The 22,431-nt window shown below is 33.5% G+C and overlaps 1 protein-coding gene across 2 annotated transcripts in view; it reads right to left on the bottom strand.

The window, feature by feature from the left end:
• The window catches only part of MAP3K7 (mitogen-activated protein kinase kinase kinase 7), an 86,635-nt gene that overhangs the window by 6,083 nt on the left and 58,121 nt on the right, over nt 1–22,431 (bottom strand). For both annotated transcript variants that reach the window (XM_037842639.1, XM_037842640.1), the window contains 3 exons: nt 18,229–18,293; nt 5,122–5,227; nt 269–330 (listed from right to left, as the gene is read on the bottom strand). In XM_037842639.1, coding sequence (XP_037698567.1) covers nt 269–330; nt 5,122–5,227; nt 18,229–18,293 — 233 coding nt within the window. The remainder of the gene's footprint in view (nt 1–268; nt 331–5,121; nt 5,228–18,228; nt 18,294–22,431) is intronic.

The raw sequence follows: 22,431 nt of genomic DNA, 5'->3' as shown, positions 1-22,431 counted from the left end.
AATTAAAGAGTGAAATGCTATGCTTAGCAGTCTTGAACAAAGATATGGAAGTACTGTAAGATGTTTACGATAAGAACATACAATTTTGCCAACTTTAAATGTGACTAACCTAACTGAAAGAATCATTTATTTTAACCTGATTTTTAAAAGTATAAAGAGGTCTACTACAAGCATAAGTGAATATATAACAGGAACACAATAGTCAGCTTTAAAGATAAACTCTCTAAGAAGAAAAAAGTAAACATTCATGAAGGAAGTACTTCTTTACCTGTAATTGGTGATCCAGTGTGAGATAAGCCATTGGGATAGAGTTATCTGATCCATTGGTATCTGGAATTCAAGCATATATTTTATTTATTTGCTGTCATAAAGAATTAAAAACAAAAAGCAAGAAAGCATGTGTGAAGTATTGGTATACGTATTTTTCCTAAGGTAAATAACTTGTAAAATAAAAATGATTACTGATAATGAAAAATGATTAAAGCATTAGATGATAAGAAAAGTTTATTTTTGAATTTTAAAGGTAAACAGAGGACAGCTAGTTACAATTAGAATGCAATCATACTCTCATACTTACAATTTAAGCTGGCTATAAATGGAACAGAATCTAATATATTAAAGCTTGTAGGCCCTTGTTTAATAAAAAACAAAAATAGTGACATGGGAACCATATATTTTAAATTCTGTCTTAACTGATTCTACCTAAAGAAACCCATTTTTCTTTCTATTCTTTATCATGCTAGGCTTACTATCAAGCTGTCTCAAATTTGTCAACATCAGTGTTTCTTAATGGGGAAAGAGAAAGTAAGAGACATGTTCTCTTCCAGTGAACCATTTTCAATTGATACAGAATCTAATGTGATCCCCACACCCTGATCCTGTCCCTTCCAATGAGAGTCACTGCAGAAAATGAGAGATGTCATTGATAGGATTATATTGCGCATACGAACAGTATGAAAACAAAGAAGAGGTTCAGAACAGTGGCTCAATGTAATGCCAAAAATAGTTAAACTGGTTAAATTCAAATAACCAGTCAATTTTTCCAAACTATGTGAACAGTTTGGTTTATATTTGAAAAGAGGTATTACTGCCAAAGCCACTTGCATCAGGAGCATGGAATGGTCTCGTCCCAACAGTAACATTTACATAGAACAGTTCCAGAAGCAGGCAGAATAACTGTGAAGTAATACAGACTTTCCAATTTTATAAGTAGTTGCTTTCATTGTGAGTAGAGCAAAAATGAGCTGTATGAATTACTTATTTAGCCCTTTTTCTGAGAAGTAATTCCTTTAAGGAGTGATGCAGATAAAGGCAAGGTCAGGATTACAGCAGAGGAACTACATTCAATCCAGTAAAACTAAGTGTGATGGTTCAGAAACCTCCTAATATATTTGCTGACTGATAACTCTGTGTGTGTGTGTGTTTTAAAGTCATTGGGAATGTGCTTTCAAATAACTCCAGAAGTCGAGCTAAATCCAACCAAATGAGATAATGCATGTAAGAACAGCAAGCAGTGCTAGCAAATGATAAGCACTCAACACACGGTCATGATGGTTATCATCATTATTATTAAATCTCAACCAAGAATGAGAAAGGAAGGACAATTTTAAATAATTAAGCTTGTATTTCATATTAAAAAGTAATGTTTATAAACGAAACACTGGAGCGCAAGAAAGACGGATAAAGTATTGCTTAGTAAAGTCTTAGGAAACTTACCCTAAAATCATATATACTACCACAAATGTTTTCCTGGAGTGGCTAAACAAATTACTTAATTTGTTATCTCTCTGACTAACCCTCCCCACCTGAAACAGTAGTCAAACTATGCTCCCAAGAAAAACACTGCTTTCTACAAAACTAAAATTGATTAAAAATGATTTCCCACTGTCTTTACAGGAAAAATCAATGAAGTGCTTTGAAAGATTTCCCTCAATTTAACATTTCTACTCCTATTACTCTTTCTGAAATCTTTTATTTGCTATAACTTATGATGATACCCTGTATCTGATACGTATTTTAGAATTAAGTATAATATTATCAGTGTTTCACAGTATTCTGGGGTTGGTAGAAAAAGCCAAGGATTCTGCTATTCAAACAATTAAAGTCATTTCCATGGCAAGGAACTTACGGTCCTTTGTTGAATTTTCATCTTTTCTCTAAAACCAAAAAGTGGAATTTCACTTTCTCAGTTATACCTAAATTGAAATCTAGCTTTTAGTATCTAATAGTAATAATTGGTTCCAAGATAGCTAGGCTATTCTATGAAAGATTGTTTTTGTAATGTCTCAATTGCTGATCAAATCTAACCTCTTCCCCTGAATGTCAAGGCACACACCAGTTTGGTTAAATTAAGTGAATACTGTTTTCTGGCCCACAAAACACAGCACTTACTATCATCTCATATTCTGTAAGTATGCATTCCCTTCACATGGAATGCTTTTTTTTCCCTTCTGCTTTAAGAATAAAGAACATATCTCATTGTTCTGTGTAAATCATGGATTATGCCAGGTCTTATATTATTCATTTGTCTTTTAACTATTTAAACACTAGGCAAATGTATTACTTTATTATAAAGCATAATGAATTTATTTTTAATGTAATCTACTCTGATTGCAAGCAACGGGCTTGTTTTATACCACATCTTTGCAAAGTAACCATGGGAAAACCTCCTTTATGAGTTTTTTCTCCCTCTGCATCTCCCTCTACTGCGTCTACATATCTTTCTCACTAAATCCTCTTAGATAAGTATGTCTTTCTTTAACCCCATTATATTATAAACTGAAACAGAAGAGCACTCATTATGTGCTATGGTTATTAAATCTCTATGTGTCTTGTTTTTCTCAGAAAATTTACAGAAACCTCTCCTATATAAAAAATAATCTAATTAATTAGATTGTTTAACTCTTAATTTATTCCTGGGCCAGTGAGCCTTCAAAGAAAAAGTCTTTACCTATCTCTTCCCAATTATTTATGCTATTAGCTTATCAATACTTTTTTTAAGACATAATGCAAAGTTGGACTTAATTAATTGTAAACCTAAGCCAAAGTCTCAATTATTAAAATTGTATTCAAAATTATTTAAAAATTATAACTACACATTTGCAATATATTTCAACGCAAAGACAAAATTCAACTGATACTATTACAAGAGCCTAGGTATGATTTCTAATTATTTGTATTTTGTGACATTTTAGGCACCAGAAAGAAAACAACAACAAAACAAGACAGGGTGGGAAGGTTGGGAGAACACATGAAGTGGAAAAACAGCAGTTCAGTGAGAGGTACTTAAGAGGATTTTGACTTTGCCCTCATGAATTCACAATCTGCCACATGTTGACCGACATGTCTAGATTAGTCTAGACTGAAGCCAGGAGGCTCTATCATGTTGAGTGCCAGATCTGGACAAATGTTATATGGTCTTGGAGAGTATTCCCTCACCAGTGGAGTTCAGGAACCAAAAAGAGTGCTGTCTGAATATTAATGATAAAAATCTGGCAGGAGCATTTCTGTTTCTAACACAGGAATGAAGCACATCTATGATGAATCCTGCACATGTGCAGAGTGGTTAACATCCTGGATGAGTCCAGGGTGGGCTGTCCTAGGGGAGAAACCTAGGAGTAAATCTGAACTTTCTAAAACTGGAGAGTACACTCTGGCTAAAGACTACTATCTTACATGACACAGACAAACCACACAGTTAATTTTTTAAATTAAATTATAAACTTGATTAACCCATGCCAAATACCTTTAAATACATTTAAGCAGTACTTTAGTTGGGTAGACACAAAGCTGACTTTACACAAAGCTGACTTTGGAATTTCAATTTAAATGCTACTATTAATAACACAGTTGATCTTATATAAAAGCCCAAATGGTTATATTTCCAAATATATGCATCTTTCCTGCCTCTGACAAATGATACCTTGTGTAGGAGTATATGGCTGAGTGTGTATTAAGGTATTCTGTTAATGATGGGAAAAAGTTAATTCCACTATGACACATCAATTCCTGTTTGCCTATAATAAAACTAACCCATCACTACCTTTGGACAGGTAGATTTTACTAATATTGTGGCCAGTTAAGTTATTACTCTTGGGGAGTTCTAATAACTCTTAAACAAGCTTCTTTAAGTCTATTTGACAGAACAGTTTTGTAATTGAAATGAAATCTCCCTGTCAGTAAGAAAGGATTCAAAGCACTCAACTATCAGCATTTTTTTCCTCACTAAGATACATAATTAACTTGTCTTTAAAACAAAAGACTGAGATAATGATAATGATGATGATTTTTACCATTTTGCTGATTTTAGTTACTTAAAAAAAATGACTTTTTACTTTCTTCCAGAAGGATGGATTGTAATAGGAAAACCACATATTGAATTATCAAGAATACAGTATGCTTCCTAACTGGAAAAAATCCAGACCAAAGTATCTTCAAAATACATGCTTAAAATTCAGAGTCAGAAACTAGAAGGCAGATTACCAGGGCCCAGGGTGGGGATAGGGAATGGGGAGTTAATGCTTAATTGGTACAGAATTTCTATCTGGGTTGATAGAAAAGTTTTGGTAAAGGATGGTGGTGATGGTAGCACAATGTTGGGAATGTAATTAATATCACTGAATTATAAATTTGAATGTAGTTAAAAGAGGAAATTTTAGTTTGCATATATGTTACTAGAATAAAAAAAAAGGCAAACAGCTATAGGACTGTATAATATAAACAGGGAACCTTAATGTAAACTATGGACTATAGTTAATAGTACAATTATAATATTCTTTCATCAATGAAAACAAAAGTACCACACTAATTAGGAAGTACCACACTAATACAAAGATGGGGTGTTGGGAGCTCTGTCTTTTCTGCATTATTTTTCTGTACAACTTCTCTAATTAAAAAAAAAATTAAAAAAAATACATGCTAAGTATCTGGGGAAAAGCAGAGGGCAAAGAATTCTGTCTCAATAGACAAAATTTAATGCTAAATATTTTACCTTATTAAGATGAAAATATAAATTAAGGTATAATGCTTCCCTCTGTAAAGGTTATAGCAATGACATGACTAAGTGAACATAAATATGATGAATTCAAACCTGATAATTATAATGAGAAATAAACTGGTCACCTGTGGAATCATCAGGGGTCCATGGATGACTTCGAGTTGGCTTTTCTGAGGTTGGTCCTGAGGTAGTGATCATTCTGATGCTAGGACTGGATGACCTACTGCTCACCTATAGAAAGAAGTGACAAGAGGAAAAAAAAATGTCATTTTTGATTTAAAAAAATAAGAGAAAATTTCCATTAAAAGGCAGAAGGACAGACTTCCGTTTCTAGCAAAAGGTTCTGAAACACTCTTGCAAAAAACAAACAAATCCTCTAAAAATTAGATTAACATACACATATATATACACACACACGCAATTAAAAATTTATGTGCAATCACACACACAATACCTTTTAAAAATTGATGAGCTCACCAGAAAGTAAGATAAATACTGTGAGATCAGAAATAAAGCAGGATCAGGAGGGTAGCAAGTACTTTAATTTGCTACTCCCAGAGTAGCCTGGAGTTTTTGTTCTGACCACCAGTTCACTCAGAGGAGCAGGTGATAAAGCCTTGGGCTTTTGTAGGATAGGAAATAAGACTGGAGAATCTTCTTGCTTAAGGCTAAGGCCCAGGAAAAGCTTCACTTCAGGGAAAGAGTAAACTGGGGGGAAAAATACCCTACAAAAGCAGACAGATTGTCAATTTGTCTTTTTTGGTACTGGCTCTGGGTGAAGGGAGAAAAATATCTCCCTTATGAATCCATGAAAAATTGCCAGAATGGATGTAAGATACAACAAATTCCAACCACAGCAAATTTCAAGCAGGATAGATAAGAGATAATCCATATATTGAGGTAAACATGGGAAATATTATAGTCAATCTTCAGAAAACAAAGACAAACAGAAGACAGTAAAAGCAGCCAGAAGGAAGATAGTTTAACTACAAAGGAATACCAGTTTGTGTCTCAATAGCAACAAGAGAAGCCAGAAAAAAAGTGGAAAAATATCTTCAAAGTGCTGAAAGAAATAACTGCCAACTCAGAATTGTTCAGTTAACAAAATTTTGAAGAATGAGTTCAAAATCATATTCTTAGATGAGCAAAAACTGAGTTTACCATCTACAGACTATCACTATAGGAATTTCTAAATTCTAAAGCACATAATATTTAAGAAGAAGAAAAAATTTCCTTGATGTAAGTACCAAGATGCAATCCGGAACACTAGTATACATGGTCATAAATCTACACATTGACAATCTTAAACAATGGGAACAATGACTAATTTATGGAATTACCTGACAAACAAATAAAAAGATGGCAGAAAAATTCTGAATAAACAGTAGCTATAAACATGACAAGCATGTCATTTATTGTCCAAGATAAGGGTAAAGATATTAAATTTTTTTTTAAGTTGGGCATGACTGTTAAAATTTCAAAGGTAATAACTCAAAAACCAGAAGTAGACTATACAACTCCCAGAGCAGAAAAAATTAATGGAATGATAGATATATATATTTAATTCAAAAGAAGGTAAGAAACAAGAAAAAAAAAAAAAAAAGAGACGCAAGCAAAAAAAGAGAGTACACATTTATCGGTAAATTTGTAAATGGTTTAAACTCTACAGTTAAATTTTTTTTAAACAGATTTTCAGATGGACTAAATGTTTTTATAAGAGACATATCTAATTCACAAAGTTAGAGAAAACAAAGTTAAAGGATGAAAAAACATAATCAGGCAAAAACTATCCCAAATTAATTAAAATCAGAGAGAAGAGACTTAAGGGCAAAAAAATTTACTAGAGAAAAAGGGCTATGAAAGATTCAGTAGCTCAATTTAGAATGTAACAATTCAAAATTTATATTATCACAGCTTCAGAACAATAAAACTGCAAGGAGAGAGGAAAACATCCATCATTTAGTGGGATACTGTAAATGACAGATAAAAGCAGATTAAAATAAAACACAAAGCACACACACATACACAGAGCTTCATAATAAATAAGCTACACACATATAAACCCTATGATTAACAAATGGAGAATATGCATTCCTCTCAAGTACCCTCAAAACATTTATGAAAACTAACCATGTACATTAAGCACTAAAAAGCAAATCTCAAAAAAGTAATTTAAAAAATCAGTATCAATCAAATCACAATAAAATTATTTTTTTTACATTTATTTCAAAATTAACTTTAAAACCCTATAAGTTTGGACATTTAAAAATGTTTCTCATTGGTCAAAGACTCATTGGTCAAAGGAGTAACAATGGAAATTAGAAAATATTTCCAACTAAATTTTAACATAAGTCACACTTGTGGGATGCAACTAAAGAAGCACTTAGAGGAAAACATTTAAATCTAAATATTTATATGAAGAAAAGCAGAAATCACTGACAATTTACAACCTAGGGATCTAATTTACATAGTTACAAAAAGAGTCAAACAATAAGCCTCCCAAAAAGAAAAAAAGATAATATTTGAAAACAAATATGTAATTAAAAAAAGATTAATAAAGCCACAAGGTTTTTTTTTGAAAATCAATACACTTCTGGCTAGATAGATCAAGAAAGTGGCCCCTCTAAAAAACACCATTAGGAAGGAAAAAGGGAAGAAAACTGCAGAGAGCAAAAAACTGAGAGAATTTTGAGGTCAATAAATTAAAATATAAAAAGTGGAATGGACAAAATACAAAAAAAATATATAAATTAGCAAAACTGACTAAACATGCAACAACTTTATACAATCTGGAAAATACCAAGCCCAAAAGGTTTTAAAGGTTAAGTTCCATCAAACATTCAGAAAAAGACATTTTCAGTCTTAAATAAATTATTCTAGAAAAGAGAAAAGAAACACCCCTAACTCCTTCTGTGATGACAGTAAAACATGAACCACAAACAAAGACTGTATGACAAAGGAAAATTACTAAACCACGTCATTTATGAAAATAAAAAGCAAAAACCCTAAAAATTATTAATAGAATTGAGCAGTATAAAAAGCAATAAAAATCATTTGAAAAGTTAAATTTCTCTTAAGAATACAAGGGTTGCTTAATATTAGGAATCTGATTAATGCAACTTAACCACATTAACAGATTAAAGGAGAAAAACTTCAATAGATGCATAAAAAGCATTTAAAAAATTTAACATCCATTTATGAAAAACACATTAAGTAAATTTAAAAACCATTTAAGAGAAGTGAATTTCTTAATCTTATAAAGGGTATTTGGAAATGCGATAGATGATAGAAGATGGCACTGTAGCCCAGCGAATGACAAGGCAACCTCAGGGGAGGAACAAGCAAGGAACCTCCCTGGGATTGGTACTATTTCTAAAGTTAGGTAGTCATGAGTATAAGTTTTATTATCAGGTTTCATAACTTATATAAATTATATTTTATATAAGTACTAATACTTTATATATCAAAATCTCTCAAAGGATATATAACTAAAATGAATTTCATAAGAATTTTTTAAATGAACACGATTTTTCTTGAAGTGGAGCTGAATGCCAAATTGGAGACTCAAAATAGAACATGGAGTTATGTAAAGCAAAAACACAAAAGATAAATTCATAAGGAATCCTACATCCAGTGTCAGTATGTTAAAAGAAACACTCAAATTCAAGTCTTTGTATAAAATAAAATGTACATGGAATGTTTGACAATAAAATGTTCACTAAATGAAGGTTAATAACGTTGCTGTAAATATAAAGTGGAAATCTATGAAGAGACTTGTAGCATCTGACAATTCTCTTCTTAGTTCAAAATTCCACTTCTTATATAAAGTATATTCACTGATTAAACCCTATCATAATGATTTTTTTTTCTTTTTTTGAATTTTGGTTGCATTTATCATCAGTTCCTACATAAACATATACTTGAAGCTGAAATGCTTTATTATTACTCCCAAAGTTTGTGATTCCTCAAATGTATTATAATCTCCTTAGGGCAGAGACCATATGTACTTTTATATGTACTCCCCAGGATCTAGGAAATTACTGAATACACAATAGCCACATAGTAAATTCTCAGTGAATGAAATGACAACACATGCTGTCAGCACTCAGACTGATACTTAAGCTTCTTTACTTTTGGTATGTAAGAAAAATAAGAATATATAAGAAAGAGAACCAGGATGGAATGTATAATTCTTACTTCTCAGACACCGTTATCTGTGGTAGAAACCAAGTATAGACATTATGAAATTATTTTTGAGTTCTTTTAACCTTCTTTGACTGATAGCAAGTCTTGATGATTTAAGAAGAGTACACTGATTTAACCAGGGGTATAATTTCTATGGTAAATCAAGAGCAACTGCTTAAGGATTTCAGAGTCAGCCTAATTTTAAGTTAATATTCTAATTTTAATATTTGAAAAGGAGAAATAAAAGTATTTATGACGTGAGAATCAATATCAGTTATGAGACATTAAAGCAAAGTCTAACTAAGGTTTACAAAATATACGAATGGATTTTGTATACTAAATAAAAAGGCCATTGAATGTTTGTGAGATGAAAACAAAGAAGTCTATTTCAATCTCCTATGAGTTATGGTTTTCCTTAAATTTAATCCATTTCCAAAAAAATTTTTTGCCACAGTATTTCTTTCTACTTTTTACTTTCCAAAAAACTATTAGTCAGCACTTGATGCACACACTTGCTTTTTCTACCTGAGATTTTGTACAGCTATGAAATTAAGGTGTAATATTTTCAGTTCCAGTTTCAAAACTGGTCTTTCTTTAAAGCTATAAGAAATGCCATGAGTTAAATTTAAATCCATAAGTTAACTAAATGAGTCTTTGAGGTTTCAAGACATACGCATCCCAAAGGATGATGTAAATATGCTAACATGTTTGTATTAAAAATCTAAATAAATATTTAAAAACAAGCCTTAACTGTATATTTTGAGTACCTGAAAAATACAACCCATAGATAAGAGAAATACGTAGTAACATGTGTTCCAGTTTGCTGAAGCTTCCGTTAATAAAATACCAGAAATGGATTGGCTTTTATAAAGGGGATTTATTAAGTTACAAATTTACAGTTCTAAGGCCATAAGAGTGTCCAAACTAAGGTATCAACAACAGGATACCTTCACTGAAGGAAGGCAAATGGTGTCTGCAACACCTCCGTCAGCAGGGAAGGCATGTATGTGGCTGGTGTCTGCTGGTTTTTTGCTTCCAGGTACATGGAATTTTGGTTGCATTTATCATCAGTTCCTACATAAACGTATACTTGAAAGTCATTGTTTCAAAATGACTTTCTCCAAAATGTCTCTGGCCTCCTGTCTTTCTTAGTTTCTCTCCCTCAGCTCTCTGCTTGGTTCTCTTGGGGCTTTCTCTCTAAGCATCTGGGAGTCCTCTCTCTGAGCTTCTCCAGGGCAAACTCTGGGCTTCATCTCTTAGCTTAGCATCTCCACGTCTTTCTGTCTGCATCTCTTAGCGTCTCCAAGCATCTGGGTGTCGGCTCTCAGCTTCTCCCAGGGACAAACTCTGGATTACATATTTTAGCTTCTCTCCAAAATGTCTCTCTGAGCTTCTCTGAGTTTCTTCTCTCCATGAGCTCTCTTAGAGGACTCCAGTGATCTAATTAAGACCCACCCAGAAGAGGCAGAGTCACACATCCATGGAAATGATTTAATCAAAAGATCTCACCTAGAGTTGGGTGGGTCACATCTCCACGGAAACAACTTAATCTAAAGGTCCCACCCTAATCAAAAGATTAATGTCTTCTCCCACAAGATTGCATTAAAGAACATGGCTTTTATGGGGAACATAATAGATTCAAACTAGCATATCATGACAACTTATGTTGTGTGAAAAAATCAAACTAGTTTGTGGCTCGAATATATGTTACTGCTTGCAACCAACCATAGAAGAAGTCTTATTTTATAGTAGTTTTTTTTAAAATCACTGTTAAAATTCTGATGGCTACAAATGCTCTCAAACTATTATAAGCCATTTAGGTTACTCCTTCCTTCACAACTACCACATTAACTGCAAAGTTTAAGAGACATATACATTCATTTGACTTACCACAAGGATTGGATGTGGAAGTGGTTACAAGAGTACAGAAACGCCATCAGCAATTTAAGGCAGCAAAAGAATTCTAAGCCAAATTTAAACCACAAGGGCAAATTATCACCAACAGGCATGAATTAGAATTGGACTTTGACCAGAATTTTAACCCTATATTTATAAAAAGGAATTAGGAATTATTTTTCAGGCAAAAATAAGCTTTGCTTTCTATGTCTCACCTGAAAAACTAGGAAAATATTTTCACAAGTCAAAAACTTAGGGCCATTGCTACTATTTAGATCATTAAAAGCTATTTAAAACACACAAAAATCCCCCTCATTGCTAAAATTATACAAGCACAAAACATAGAGATTATAAATTCTGATTTACTGTGATATTCTCACTGAAGTAACATTTCTATAATATAGATACATATTTTTAAAAGACTATAGTTGGCAAAGTACAAGGGTACTTTCTCCAGGATGATAGTTACACATAATTCAGTTACATCTTTGTATGATAGGGTGGCAAAGTGACCTTGTTTTGTATGTGCTTAGCAAAATTATTAAATGAGCTTGTTTTGTCTCATTTTACTGAAGTCTCAGTGTAACCTTGTCTGGTGGTGGTGTTGTGTGAGAGTGTTTATGTCCAACAGGAGAATTATACGGCCTAACTGCTTCTGTATGTCGGGGGCTACAATCTTGCTTCTCAGTATCTTTTTAAATCTTCTAGAAGGCAAGGCATCTTATGAGCAATAAACTTTCTGAATTAAAAACCATTTTAAAAGTGAGCTGTCTAGGGCAATCCAGCAAGACAAAGAATAAAAGGCATCCAAATTGGAAAGGAAGAAGTAGAACTGTCATTATTTGCAGGTGATATGATTGCATATCTGGAAAACCCTGAGAAACTGAAGACACAGCTACTAGAGCTAATGAACAAATTTAGCAAAGTAGTGGGATACAAGATTAATGCACATAAGTCAGTAATGTTCCTATACACTAGAAATGACCAAACTGAACAGACATTCAAGAAAAAGATGCCATTTTCAATAGCAACTGAAAAAATCAAGTACCTAGGAATAAACTTAACCAAAGACGTAAAAGATCTATACAAAGAAAACTACATAAAGCTATTAAAAGAAATAGAAAGGGGCCTAAAAAGATGGAAAAATATTTCATGTTCATGGATAGGAAGGCTAAATGTCATTAAGATGTCTATTCTACCCAAACTCGTCTACAAACTCAATGCAATCCCAATCAAAATTCCAACAACCTACTTCGCAGACTTGGAAAAGCTAATTATCAAATTTAGCTGGAGGGGGAAGATTCCTCGAATTGCTAAAACCGTTCTAAAAAAGAAAAATGAAATGGGAGGACTTACACTTCCTGACTTTGAAGCTTATTATAAAGACACAGTAATCAAAACAGCATGGTACTGGCACAAAGACAGACATATTAATCAATGGAATCGAATTGAGAATTTGGAGATAAACCCCCAGATCTATGGTTGACTGATCTTTGATAAGGCTCCCAAAACCACTGAACAGGGACATGGTCTTTTCAACAAATGGTGCATGGAGAGCTGGATATCCATATCCAAAAGAATTAAAGAGGGTCCCTACCTCATACCCTACACAAAAATTAACTCAAAATGGATTAAAGACCTCAACATAAGAGACAGTACCATAAAACTCCTAGAAGATAATGCAGGGAAACACCTTCAGGACCTTGTATTAGGTGGTCACTTCCTAGACCTTACACCCAAAGCACAAGCAACAAAAGAAAAAATAGATAATGGGAACTCCTCAAACTCAAATGCTTCTGTAACTCAAAGGAATTTGTCAAAAAGGTGAAGACACAGCCAACTCAAAGGGAAAAAAGATTTGGAAACCATGTGTGCCGGTTTGAATGTATTATGTCCCCCCAAATGCCATTATCTTTGATGTAGGCTTGTGGGGCAGGCATTTAGGTGCTGATTAGATTTGCATGGAAATGCACCCCACCCAACTGTAGGTGATAATTCTGATGAGATATTTCCATGGAGGCATGGCCCCACTTATTCAGGGTGGGCCTTGATCAGTGGAGCCATATAAATGAGCTGATGGGCAGAGGGAACTCAGTGCAGCTGTGAGTGACATTTTGAAGAGGAGCTACAGCCAAGAGGGACACTTTGAAGAAAGTACAGTAGCTGCAGATGAGAGACAGTTTGAAGACGGCCATTGAAAGCAGACTTTTGCTCCAGAGAAGCTAAGAGAGGACAAATACCCCAAGTGCAACTAAGAGTGACATTTTTGAGGAACTGCAGCCTAGAGAGGAACGTCCTGGGAGAAAGCCATTTTGAAACCAGAACTTTGGAGCAGACGCCAGCCACATGCCTTCCTAGCTAACAGAGGTTTTCCGGACACCATTGACCATCCTCCAGTGAAGGTACCTGATTGCTGATGTGTTACCTTGGACACTTTATGGCCTTAAGACTGTAACTGTGTAACCAAATAAACCCCCTTTATAAAAGCCAATTCATTTCTTGTGTTTTGCATTCCGGCAGCATTAGCAAACCAGAATACCACGTATCTGACAAAAGACTGATATCTTGCATATATAAAGAAATCCTACAACTCAATGACAATAGTACAGACAGCCCAATTACAAAATGAGCAAAAGATATGAAAAGAAAGTTCTCTGAAGAGGAAATACAAATGGCCAAGAAACACATGAAAAAATGTTCAGCTTCACTTGCTATTAGGGAGATGCAAATTAAGACCACAATGAGATACCATCTCACACCAATTAGAATGGCTACCGTTAAACAAACAGGTAACTACAAATGCTGGGGAGGATGTGGAGAAACTGGAACTCTTATTCATTGTTGGTGGGACTGTATAACAGTATGGCCACTCTGGAAGACAGTCTGGTGGCTCCTTAGAAAACTAGATATAGAGTTACCCTTTGATCCACCAATTGCACTTCTTGGTATATACCCAGAAGATCTGAAAGCAGTGACACGAAGAGATATCTCCATGCCAATGTAAATAGGATCAATATTCACAACTGCCAAGAGATAGAAACAACCCAAATATCCTTCAACAGATGATGGATAAATAAAATGTGGTATTACACACGATGGAATACTATGCAGCCGTAAGAAGGAATGATGTCGTGAAACATATGACAACATGGGTGAACCCTGAAGACATAATGCTGAGCGAAATAAGCCAGGCACAAAAAGAGAAACATATATGTTACTACTAATGTGAACACTGAAAAATGTAAAATAAATGGTTTATAATGTAGAACACAGAGGACCTAGCGATAGATAGCAGTTAGTGAAGGGGGAATGATAATCTAATAAGAACAGATAAGTTATTGTGGGTAAATTGAATGTCCTGGGAATGCTCAGGAATGACTATGGTTTGTTAATTTCTGGTGGGTATGGTAGGAACAAGTTCACAGAAATGTAGTTACCTTAGGTTATCTGTTTTTGTTATTCTTTTCCTGGGTTATAGTCTGTATATTTTCTTGGGGTAGAATACGAACATGTTGGAAGCAATTCTAGGATATTTGATATTCTAGGATATTTGTTTTTTCTTATTCCTTTGTTTTGGTTCGGTAATTCTAGGATATTTGTTATTGTAGAGTATTTGTTTTTTCTTATTCCTTTGTTTTGGTTTTGTTCGAAATGTTTTTTTTTTATTGTTTTTTAAATTTTTTGAGAAAGTTAATTTAAAAAAGAAATGGAAAAAAAAAAATATGCAGAGGCCCCCTGAGGAGCTGGGGGAAAATGCAGAGGTGTTGGGCTTCCTCACCTGGATGGTTGCTGATGTTCTCACAAACATTGAGGACTGGCGGCTTGATGTGCCGAACCCTCTATCATAGGACTTGCCTTTAAGAAGCCTGTTACTGCAAAGGAGAAGCTAGGTCTGCTTATAATTGTGCCTAAGCATCTCTCCCTGAATTATTCTTTGTTGCTCAGATGTGGCCCTCTCTCTCTAACTAAGCCACCCTGGCAGGTGATCTCACTGCCCTCCCCCCGAAGTGGGAACTAATTCCTAGGGGTGTAAATCTCCCTGTCAATGCAAGTTATAACTCCCGGGGAAGAATCTGGACCTGGCATTGTGGGATTGAGAATATCTTCTTGACTAAAAGGGGGATGCAAAATGAAATAAAGCTTCAGTGGCTGAGAGAATTCAAATGGAGTCGAGAGGTCACTCTGGAGGACATTCTTATGCACTATACAGATAACAGTTTTTAGGTTTTAATGTACTGGAATAGCTAAAGGGAAACACCTGAAACTATCAAACCCCAACTCAGTGGCCTTGATTCTTGAAGACGACTGTATGACAATATAGCTTACAAGGGATGACAGAGTGATTTGGAAAACCTTGTGGATCACACTCCTTTTATCCAGTGTATGTATGTATGGATGAGTAGAAAAATGGGGGAAAAAAAAATTCAAGGAAAAATGGGGGGGGCGATTTTGGTGTTCTTTTTTCACTATTTTTTTTTTTTATCCTTATCATCACTTTTTCTGGTACAAGGAAAATGTTAAAAAAAATAGATCGGGGTAATCAATGAACAACTATATGATGGTAATGTGATCAACTGATTGTATATTTTGGATGATTGTATGATATGTGAATAAATCTTATTAAAAAATTAAAAAAAAACAAAAAAATAAGTAAGTCGTATGTTATGAAGCTGCAATCTTTTACACATGTACTTATATCACTGTTTTTAATTAAGAAGTCTGCTTCGTTAACTATTCTCAATAGAAATGGCAACCCATTTAAGTTTAGTTTACAGGTGGAAAATCTAAGTGATTTTATTAAGACAATGTCTCGAGTTAAGAGTCAGGGTGCAAATTTTACTCAGTTCACTTTTCTCTATGAGATGTAATGTTAAACTTTATTGTTAAGTTATCTCTCTCCCTCTGATAATTGTACTGGGTGGGCCAGATTCTTTTCTTCGTGCTCTCTATCCATTTCTATGGCCAAAAAAAGACCTGAGCACTTACCCACTCTTCCTAAGCCAGACTTCAAAAAGAGCTCTATCTTCAAATTTTGAAAATCCATATTGTGAATACTTGTTTTCTTCAAATAAGAAATGTTATCTTCATGAATAATTAAAAAAATTTAATGGTCATTTATCATGAAATTTTTATTGGAAAATGTTTTCATAGTACATTAAGATTACTGTTTTTCAGTATCATCCCAAACTGAACATCTGGCATTTTAGGGTTAAAATACTTATGTAATTTTGAAAAAGTGGATTGATTTAAAAAATTGACTATACAATGGCTATATATCATCTGTTTTAGAACAGGTTACACTGTCACATTAAACACCTTCTCCCCAAATCTTTTGGGAGTAGTTTATGATAATTCATTCTCCAACAATCAAAGTTTGTCTCAAGTACTGCATTTTACTACTTGAAGGTATTACAAATTTAAAAAGGTAATGCTCATAATGCCAAGTAATACGGAATTTGTAAGGAAATAGGTAAGTAAAGGCTTGTTGTGGGAGGGATGGAGAGATCAGTTCTGAACCACAGCAAGGCCTCTACAGTAGGTTATAGAGAACAGAACTTGCTGTAGCAGACGTTTTTGAAGTGTCTTAGGGCAAACTTCTCATTCCTAGTCAAAGGGAGAACACTTGGCTAAAGGTTCTCATAACTGGAATATTAGTAGCAATAGTAAACAGTAGTTTAAAAGTCTGAGCTCATCAAGCCTCTAAGGAATCAAAGCAAATGCCAGACGTCAAACTGTTACTAAATGGGCTGATTAAACCAAAGAATTTGAGAGGGAGAAAATGGGGAACGTCAGTCAAAAGTTTTTGGAGTCCCACAGGAACTGATACACTGAAAAACACTTCTAAATAAGTAAAATCAGGAATTGGTCACTAACATGTAACAAAATATATAAGTAAATTAATGTGTGCATGTATATACAGATAATGTGTACAGGCATTATAGGCTGTGAAATAAAAATATTTCCAGAAATAAATGAAGATCAAGGATATTTATCATTTAAACCCAAGTGGTTTTCTTTAGTTAAGTTGAAGGCTGTAAAGTATTTTTGAATTTTTATTAATGACTACAAAGAATTTCCAAAATTTAAAGTATGTTGTAAAAATTGAACAACAACAACAACAACAAAAAACCCAGTTTTCTGGGTGAAAAGTACTAATATATGTTACCATAAATTAAATCACATTGTTTATAATATATAATGCTAAAATTTTACATGAATATGGACCATAATGTGATATTTGTTACTTCAGATACAAGCTGCAGTCACAGAAGTTATTTCGGTACAACCACAAAAAAATCCCTCATAAATTGGTCCTCATTCATTTTGCAGAATATGATATAAATTATATATGTCAAGCCTATTGATTTGAATAAAAAAGAAAAAACAACTGACAGCTACTTTTATATACCTGGTTGGTTAAATCTACTGAACTCTGTACCAGTCAGTAATGGTTTAAGTTATATAGCACTGTCTGGATCATCTACAAAGAAGCAGTGAAAGAGATAATGGGAGTTGAGAAAAGCATGTAGAAATACAGAGATAAAGAATGAAAATCAGAAAAACTGGGACAGAAGCCTTTTTAGAGTTTATCTATCTGCTGCTTAGTAAATATCATCTTAAGGATATTTCACAAACATACAAGGCCAGTGGACATACCAAATTAAAAGATACTAGAATTCTACAGGTATGGAAATGCTCTATGTGACTGTAGGGGAGTGGCATCTTAATGAGGAAATATTAATTCCTCTCATTAGTAAAAAGAAGACAATGTGAATGATTCATTTTAAGGACAGTAAAAATGAAAATAGTTTAGAATATTTAAATAAGGAGTTGAAAACCTCCTTATTAAAACATTTATAAAAACTACATAAGACACAGAGAGCACTACTGAAGAACTTATCTTCCCATGCAGTTTAATCAATCTATCTTCATAAAGTACCCTTCAAGTTAAATTAATAATGGCATCTATAATTTTTTTTCCTAAATATTTAAGTCTAAGTGTCAATGAACTTCTTGATCACAGTTTTAGGTCAAGGTTGTAATTTCAACTCAAAAAACTAATTTTGCAGAGTATATTATAGAAAAATATCAGTTTTTACCCATTATTATTATATTCTTCAAAGACAGAGAATTTGAATGTTAGGTCTTACCTGACCAGGTTCTGTTCCAGTAACAGTCAAGTCTTGGATGGACCTCCGTCTTGGTTGCCCGTTGCCTTTTAAAAAATAAAAAAACAGTAAAACACTGAAATCTATTCAGACAGACAATAAGGGTGTAACTGCTACAAGTAGGAAGTTGGAATTTGTTGCTCCTTGGAACTACACAAAATGTTTGTGGGGGAAAAGAATAAGTGAATTTGTTGAAGAAAAAAAAAGAAGAGTGAAAGAGATGTAAGCAAAGGGAAGAGAGACAGCTGCAGTGTTTTAACTCAAAAGTTGCTGGCCTACAACAAAGTATGTCCTAATACAATAACCACTCCTACCACATGAGTAGCTGCTGAACTCTCATCCACCATCTTCTGTCATGTGTTTAAACAGATGAATGCTTGGAGGCTGGGGCTGATGATGGCATCTATTTCAAGGGCCTTACGTTATAATTTCTACAGCAAGACAGCTAGCAGGTTGTAAGACATTACTGACTTTAACCAGTAGCAGTACTTATTTGTTTCAGGGCCTAAAAGAATGTTTAGGCTTAAATTTATTATACCCAGTCACAACCCATTTAATCCCATTAGTCTTTGTCAAAACCTAGTCATTTATTATGTGTGAACAACATTTAATTTCCTACTGGAGATGAATGACTCTCATTCTTTTCTCAAATATAATACTTGTTGAAATGGGTTAGTGGACTAATATGTTCGGAACTTCTATGCTAATAATAGAATTAAAAAATGAGTTTATGAAAGAATTCTACAGTCTGAATTAAGCAACAGTTTCATTCAGCACTTTTACTTGGGAATAGGGCTGTTTATACAGTATCTTCTAAGATGAGAGATCAGCTGTTTAAAAGGAAACACCAAAATACTATGAGTAACAGCTGACACAATGCTCAAAATTCTTTTGACTTTGAAAGCTGTATTATGTAATTTCTTAACAGTGGGCATGAGAACATGTGCTCTCTAGCAGTGGCCTTATTAGCAGACAGAATTCATTCTTAGAATTTTGTATTTCCACATTCCTGGATATAGCCCCTTAATCCATGTGGCCCCATTATTATTGTGCACATACAACAGAAAAAGAATGCTTAATGCAATATATGAGTAGTAAATATAAAAACTCAAATTACGACCACCCTTGAAGGTGGAAGTCATCATCACTCTTTTCTATTTTAGGCTGTCTTGTAGAATTCTTTGCATAACCTTAATTTGAATGCACTTCAAATTTTACTTTATTGTAAGAAGTTCCAACTTTTCATTACAGATGAACATAATAAACTGTGCATTTATTGAATCAGGCATACTAATGATACTTTGATTAATACCTTTAACTACCCTATTTCCCAGGGACAAAAAGGATCCCCACTACCATGACTAATAAGCAATTTTAGGCACATTTCATCTAACACATTCATTCTAAAATTAGCTTAGATGAGACAGGCTTGTAAAAGTGTCTGGAATTCTCTTTTCAGATCAGCAACACTTGTGAATCTGAGGAACTACCCAGCTCTTGTGTCTAAAAACTATTACATCACCATTGAAATAACAACAAAAACAAATTCAAATGTAGGTGGGAGACAGAAGGTAAGGGGAATAAAAACTTTCAGAAAGTAGGGTAAAGAAAAGCTGACAGTTAATGAATACCATAGAATGAGAAACCTTCAAGCCTACAGCATGAGTCAAAGCAAGCAATATTAGGCAATGCATTCAATTAGCATAACTATGGCATAAACCATCTGGCAAACAGTTCAGACGAAGCAAAAAAGGATTGCAATCAACAAATACTTGTTGCTCCAATATTAAGTTTTAGTCATAATTTAGAAATATGAATGTAAAGAAAAATAATCTCCTATTATTGTAAATCAAAATTAACAGTTGTGTTCACAGTAAATTTGGATTCACTCTGAATTTTTGTGTGTGTGTGACGGAACACTAATTTAGAAACTCACTCATTTTACATTTTTGCATGGTTCTTTGAGATGTGCATACCTACATTACACATGGTAGTATAAATGAAAAAAAAAAAAAAAAGTAGGAAACAAGAGGCAAAAAGATGTAAACAGATGCCTGACCAAGGAATCTGAAACCTTCAAACAATGTCCTGAGTATTTAATTCTGTAATGAATTCTGGAACTTCCATGACTTACCCACAGATTACAAATGAAAATTTTTAGAATAACTCTTCTCAGTAAGAGTGACAACCACATCCTCAGTCCAGCCCCATCCCCCCACCCCCCCAAAAAAAAGAGAGAAAGGGGTAAAGAATATCAGGGTATAGGTCAATTTAGTTCTTTTTAAAGTAACATCATAAAGACAGACTCCACCTGTTTAAAAAAGCTGCTCTTTTAAGTACAACTGATTTCTTGAGCTGTTATTTGAAAGCCATCACAGAGTTCCTCTGTGCTGGTTTAGATCCCAAACACTCCTGTGGTTTTTCTTACCAATTTAAATAAGCTTATAGCATTCCTTAATTCAACTACTCCTATTTTTCTACTTTCCAATCATCCTGAAGGCTCTCTTCATGTAAAAATCAAACAATGCATTTTCCTAGAGACACCTCTTTTCAAATATGGGAAATCTTGAGTTCAGTAGTTTTGAACAGTAAAATACTTGCTGGACATTGTATGCTTAACATATAAAATACATGAAATAAAAAAAATGTACAGCGCTATACACTGCAATATTATATTACTGCTTCATGGTCAACATATTTTAAAATATATGTTCTCATTTAGGCTGCCACAAATTATATATTCCTTTATTAATTTCAACAATTCTGTCTCTTCCCTTAGAAAGGTCCTTCAGGTGGGTTTTTAAAATCATCTCAAAAGAAAACAATATTACTGATGAGTTTTGCTTTTTAATAAACCAGTGTCAAATTTTTTTTAGATTAAAAATGATTTTGGTAGGCTACAATATGATGGAAAGAGATTTTCTAAATATTCACTATGAGTTAGATTAACTTTCTTATTTAATTAGCCATGAATACAGAATTTTACTGAAAGTGAGGTGGTTATCCATGACAGAAGCAGATCAAGTATAACTTAGTGTAGCTTCCCTAGGGTTCCAGTGTCCCTAATCAGAGATTTGCAGCTGCTAATGGCACTGTATGTACAACACAGAAATTTGCCAGATCTAGAGAGCTCAATTCCTTTTATCTCACTGTCTATTCATATTGGGGCTGATGTCACTATTTGGAGGGGGAGAGGAGGATTACACTAATAATTTACATACCTCCTATTAAGGGAATGTTTACAAGCATTACTATTTATTTGTTATTGAATAATACAGTATTAGAAAGGTTACATTCTAATCCTGGTGGAGAAAACAAATTAGTGCCCAAGCGTCCTTGAAGAATATCTGCCTCCAGCTGTCTAGCATTTTGCAAAATCCTCATCCCCACCTATGATAAAATGTACCTATCTACTTGCCAATTATCTAAAACATTTTGAAATGAAGGAGGAATATGCTACATAATTATTAGAAACCTAACTACTCATTTACTTTCCTGTTAAATATGTTTGGGGCTTTCCATATTCTACTGATTCTACTTTACTACTTATCATACTCTTGGTAAACTAATATGTATACAATAAAGCTAAACATCCTTGACTGAAATTAAAGGTGAACATTCAATAATTTTTCTCAGTTAAAAGATCTAAATGCAGCTGAAAAATCTTAAAAACATTCTTTTCAGCTTTAAGAATGATTTTACAAACAATAAATATTAAACAAATATACAAACAAATCCAAAATCATTAGAGAACCTGGAAAAATATTTTATATATTTTAATAAGACTAATTAAAAAACGTTTGTAAATTCAATCTTCTTTATCATATCTTTATGAGCAGTATGTAAGACAGAAAATCCTCTTCTTTGGTCAAGGTATTCTATCACTCTAAATGTTACATCATATTATTTTCAGGCTTAGAAATAACAAAAAGTATACTAAAGTGCCACACTCAAGTTTCTTAAATAGAAGAGCTTTAAGACAAGCTTATCTATAGAATGGGTTGGAAAATTTTCAAGTGCTTAAAATGAAAGTAAGCATCACAATTTAGTCTGAACTAACAAATTCAGAATAAACAGTTACGATATTAACATAGCATTAACACAGTCATGATATTAACATAGCCTTAATAAAAACTGTTAAATACAAATCTTCCACAAATACTTCCAATCTACTAATTTTCTCAA

This window comes from Choloepus didactylus, chromosome 7, assembly GCF_015220235.1.
Source record: "Choloepus didactylus isolate mChoDid1 chromosome 7, mChoDid1.pri, whole genome shotgun sequence".
Lineage (NCBI taxonomy): Eukaryota > Metazoa > Chordata > Mammalia > Pilosa > Megalonychidae > Choloepus > Choloepus didactylus.
The sequence above is the reverse complement of the archived record's forward strand: the minus strand, read 5'-3'. Positions and strand labels throughout refer to the sequence as shown.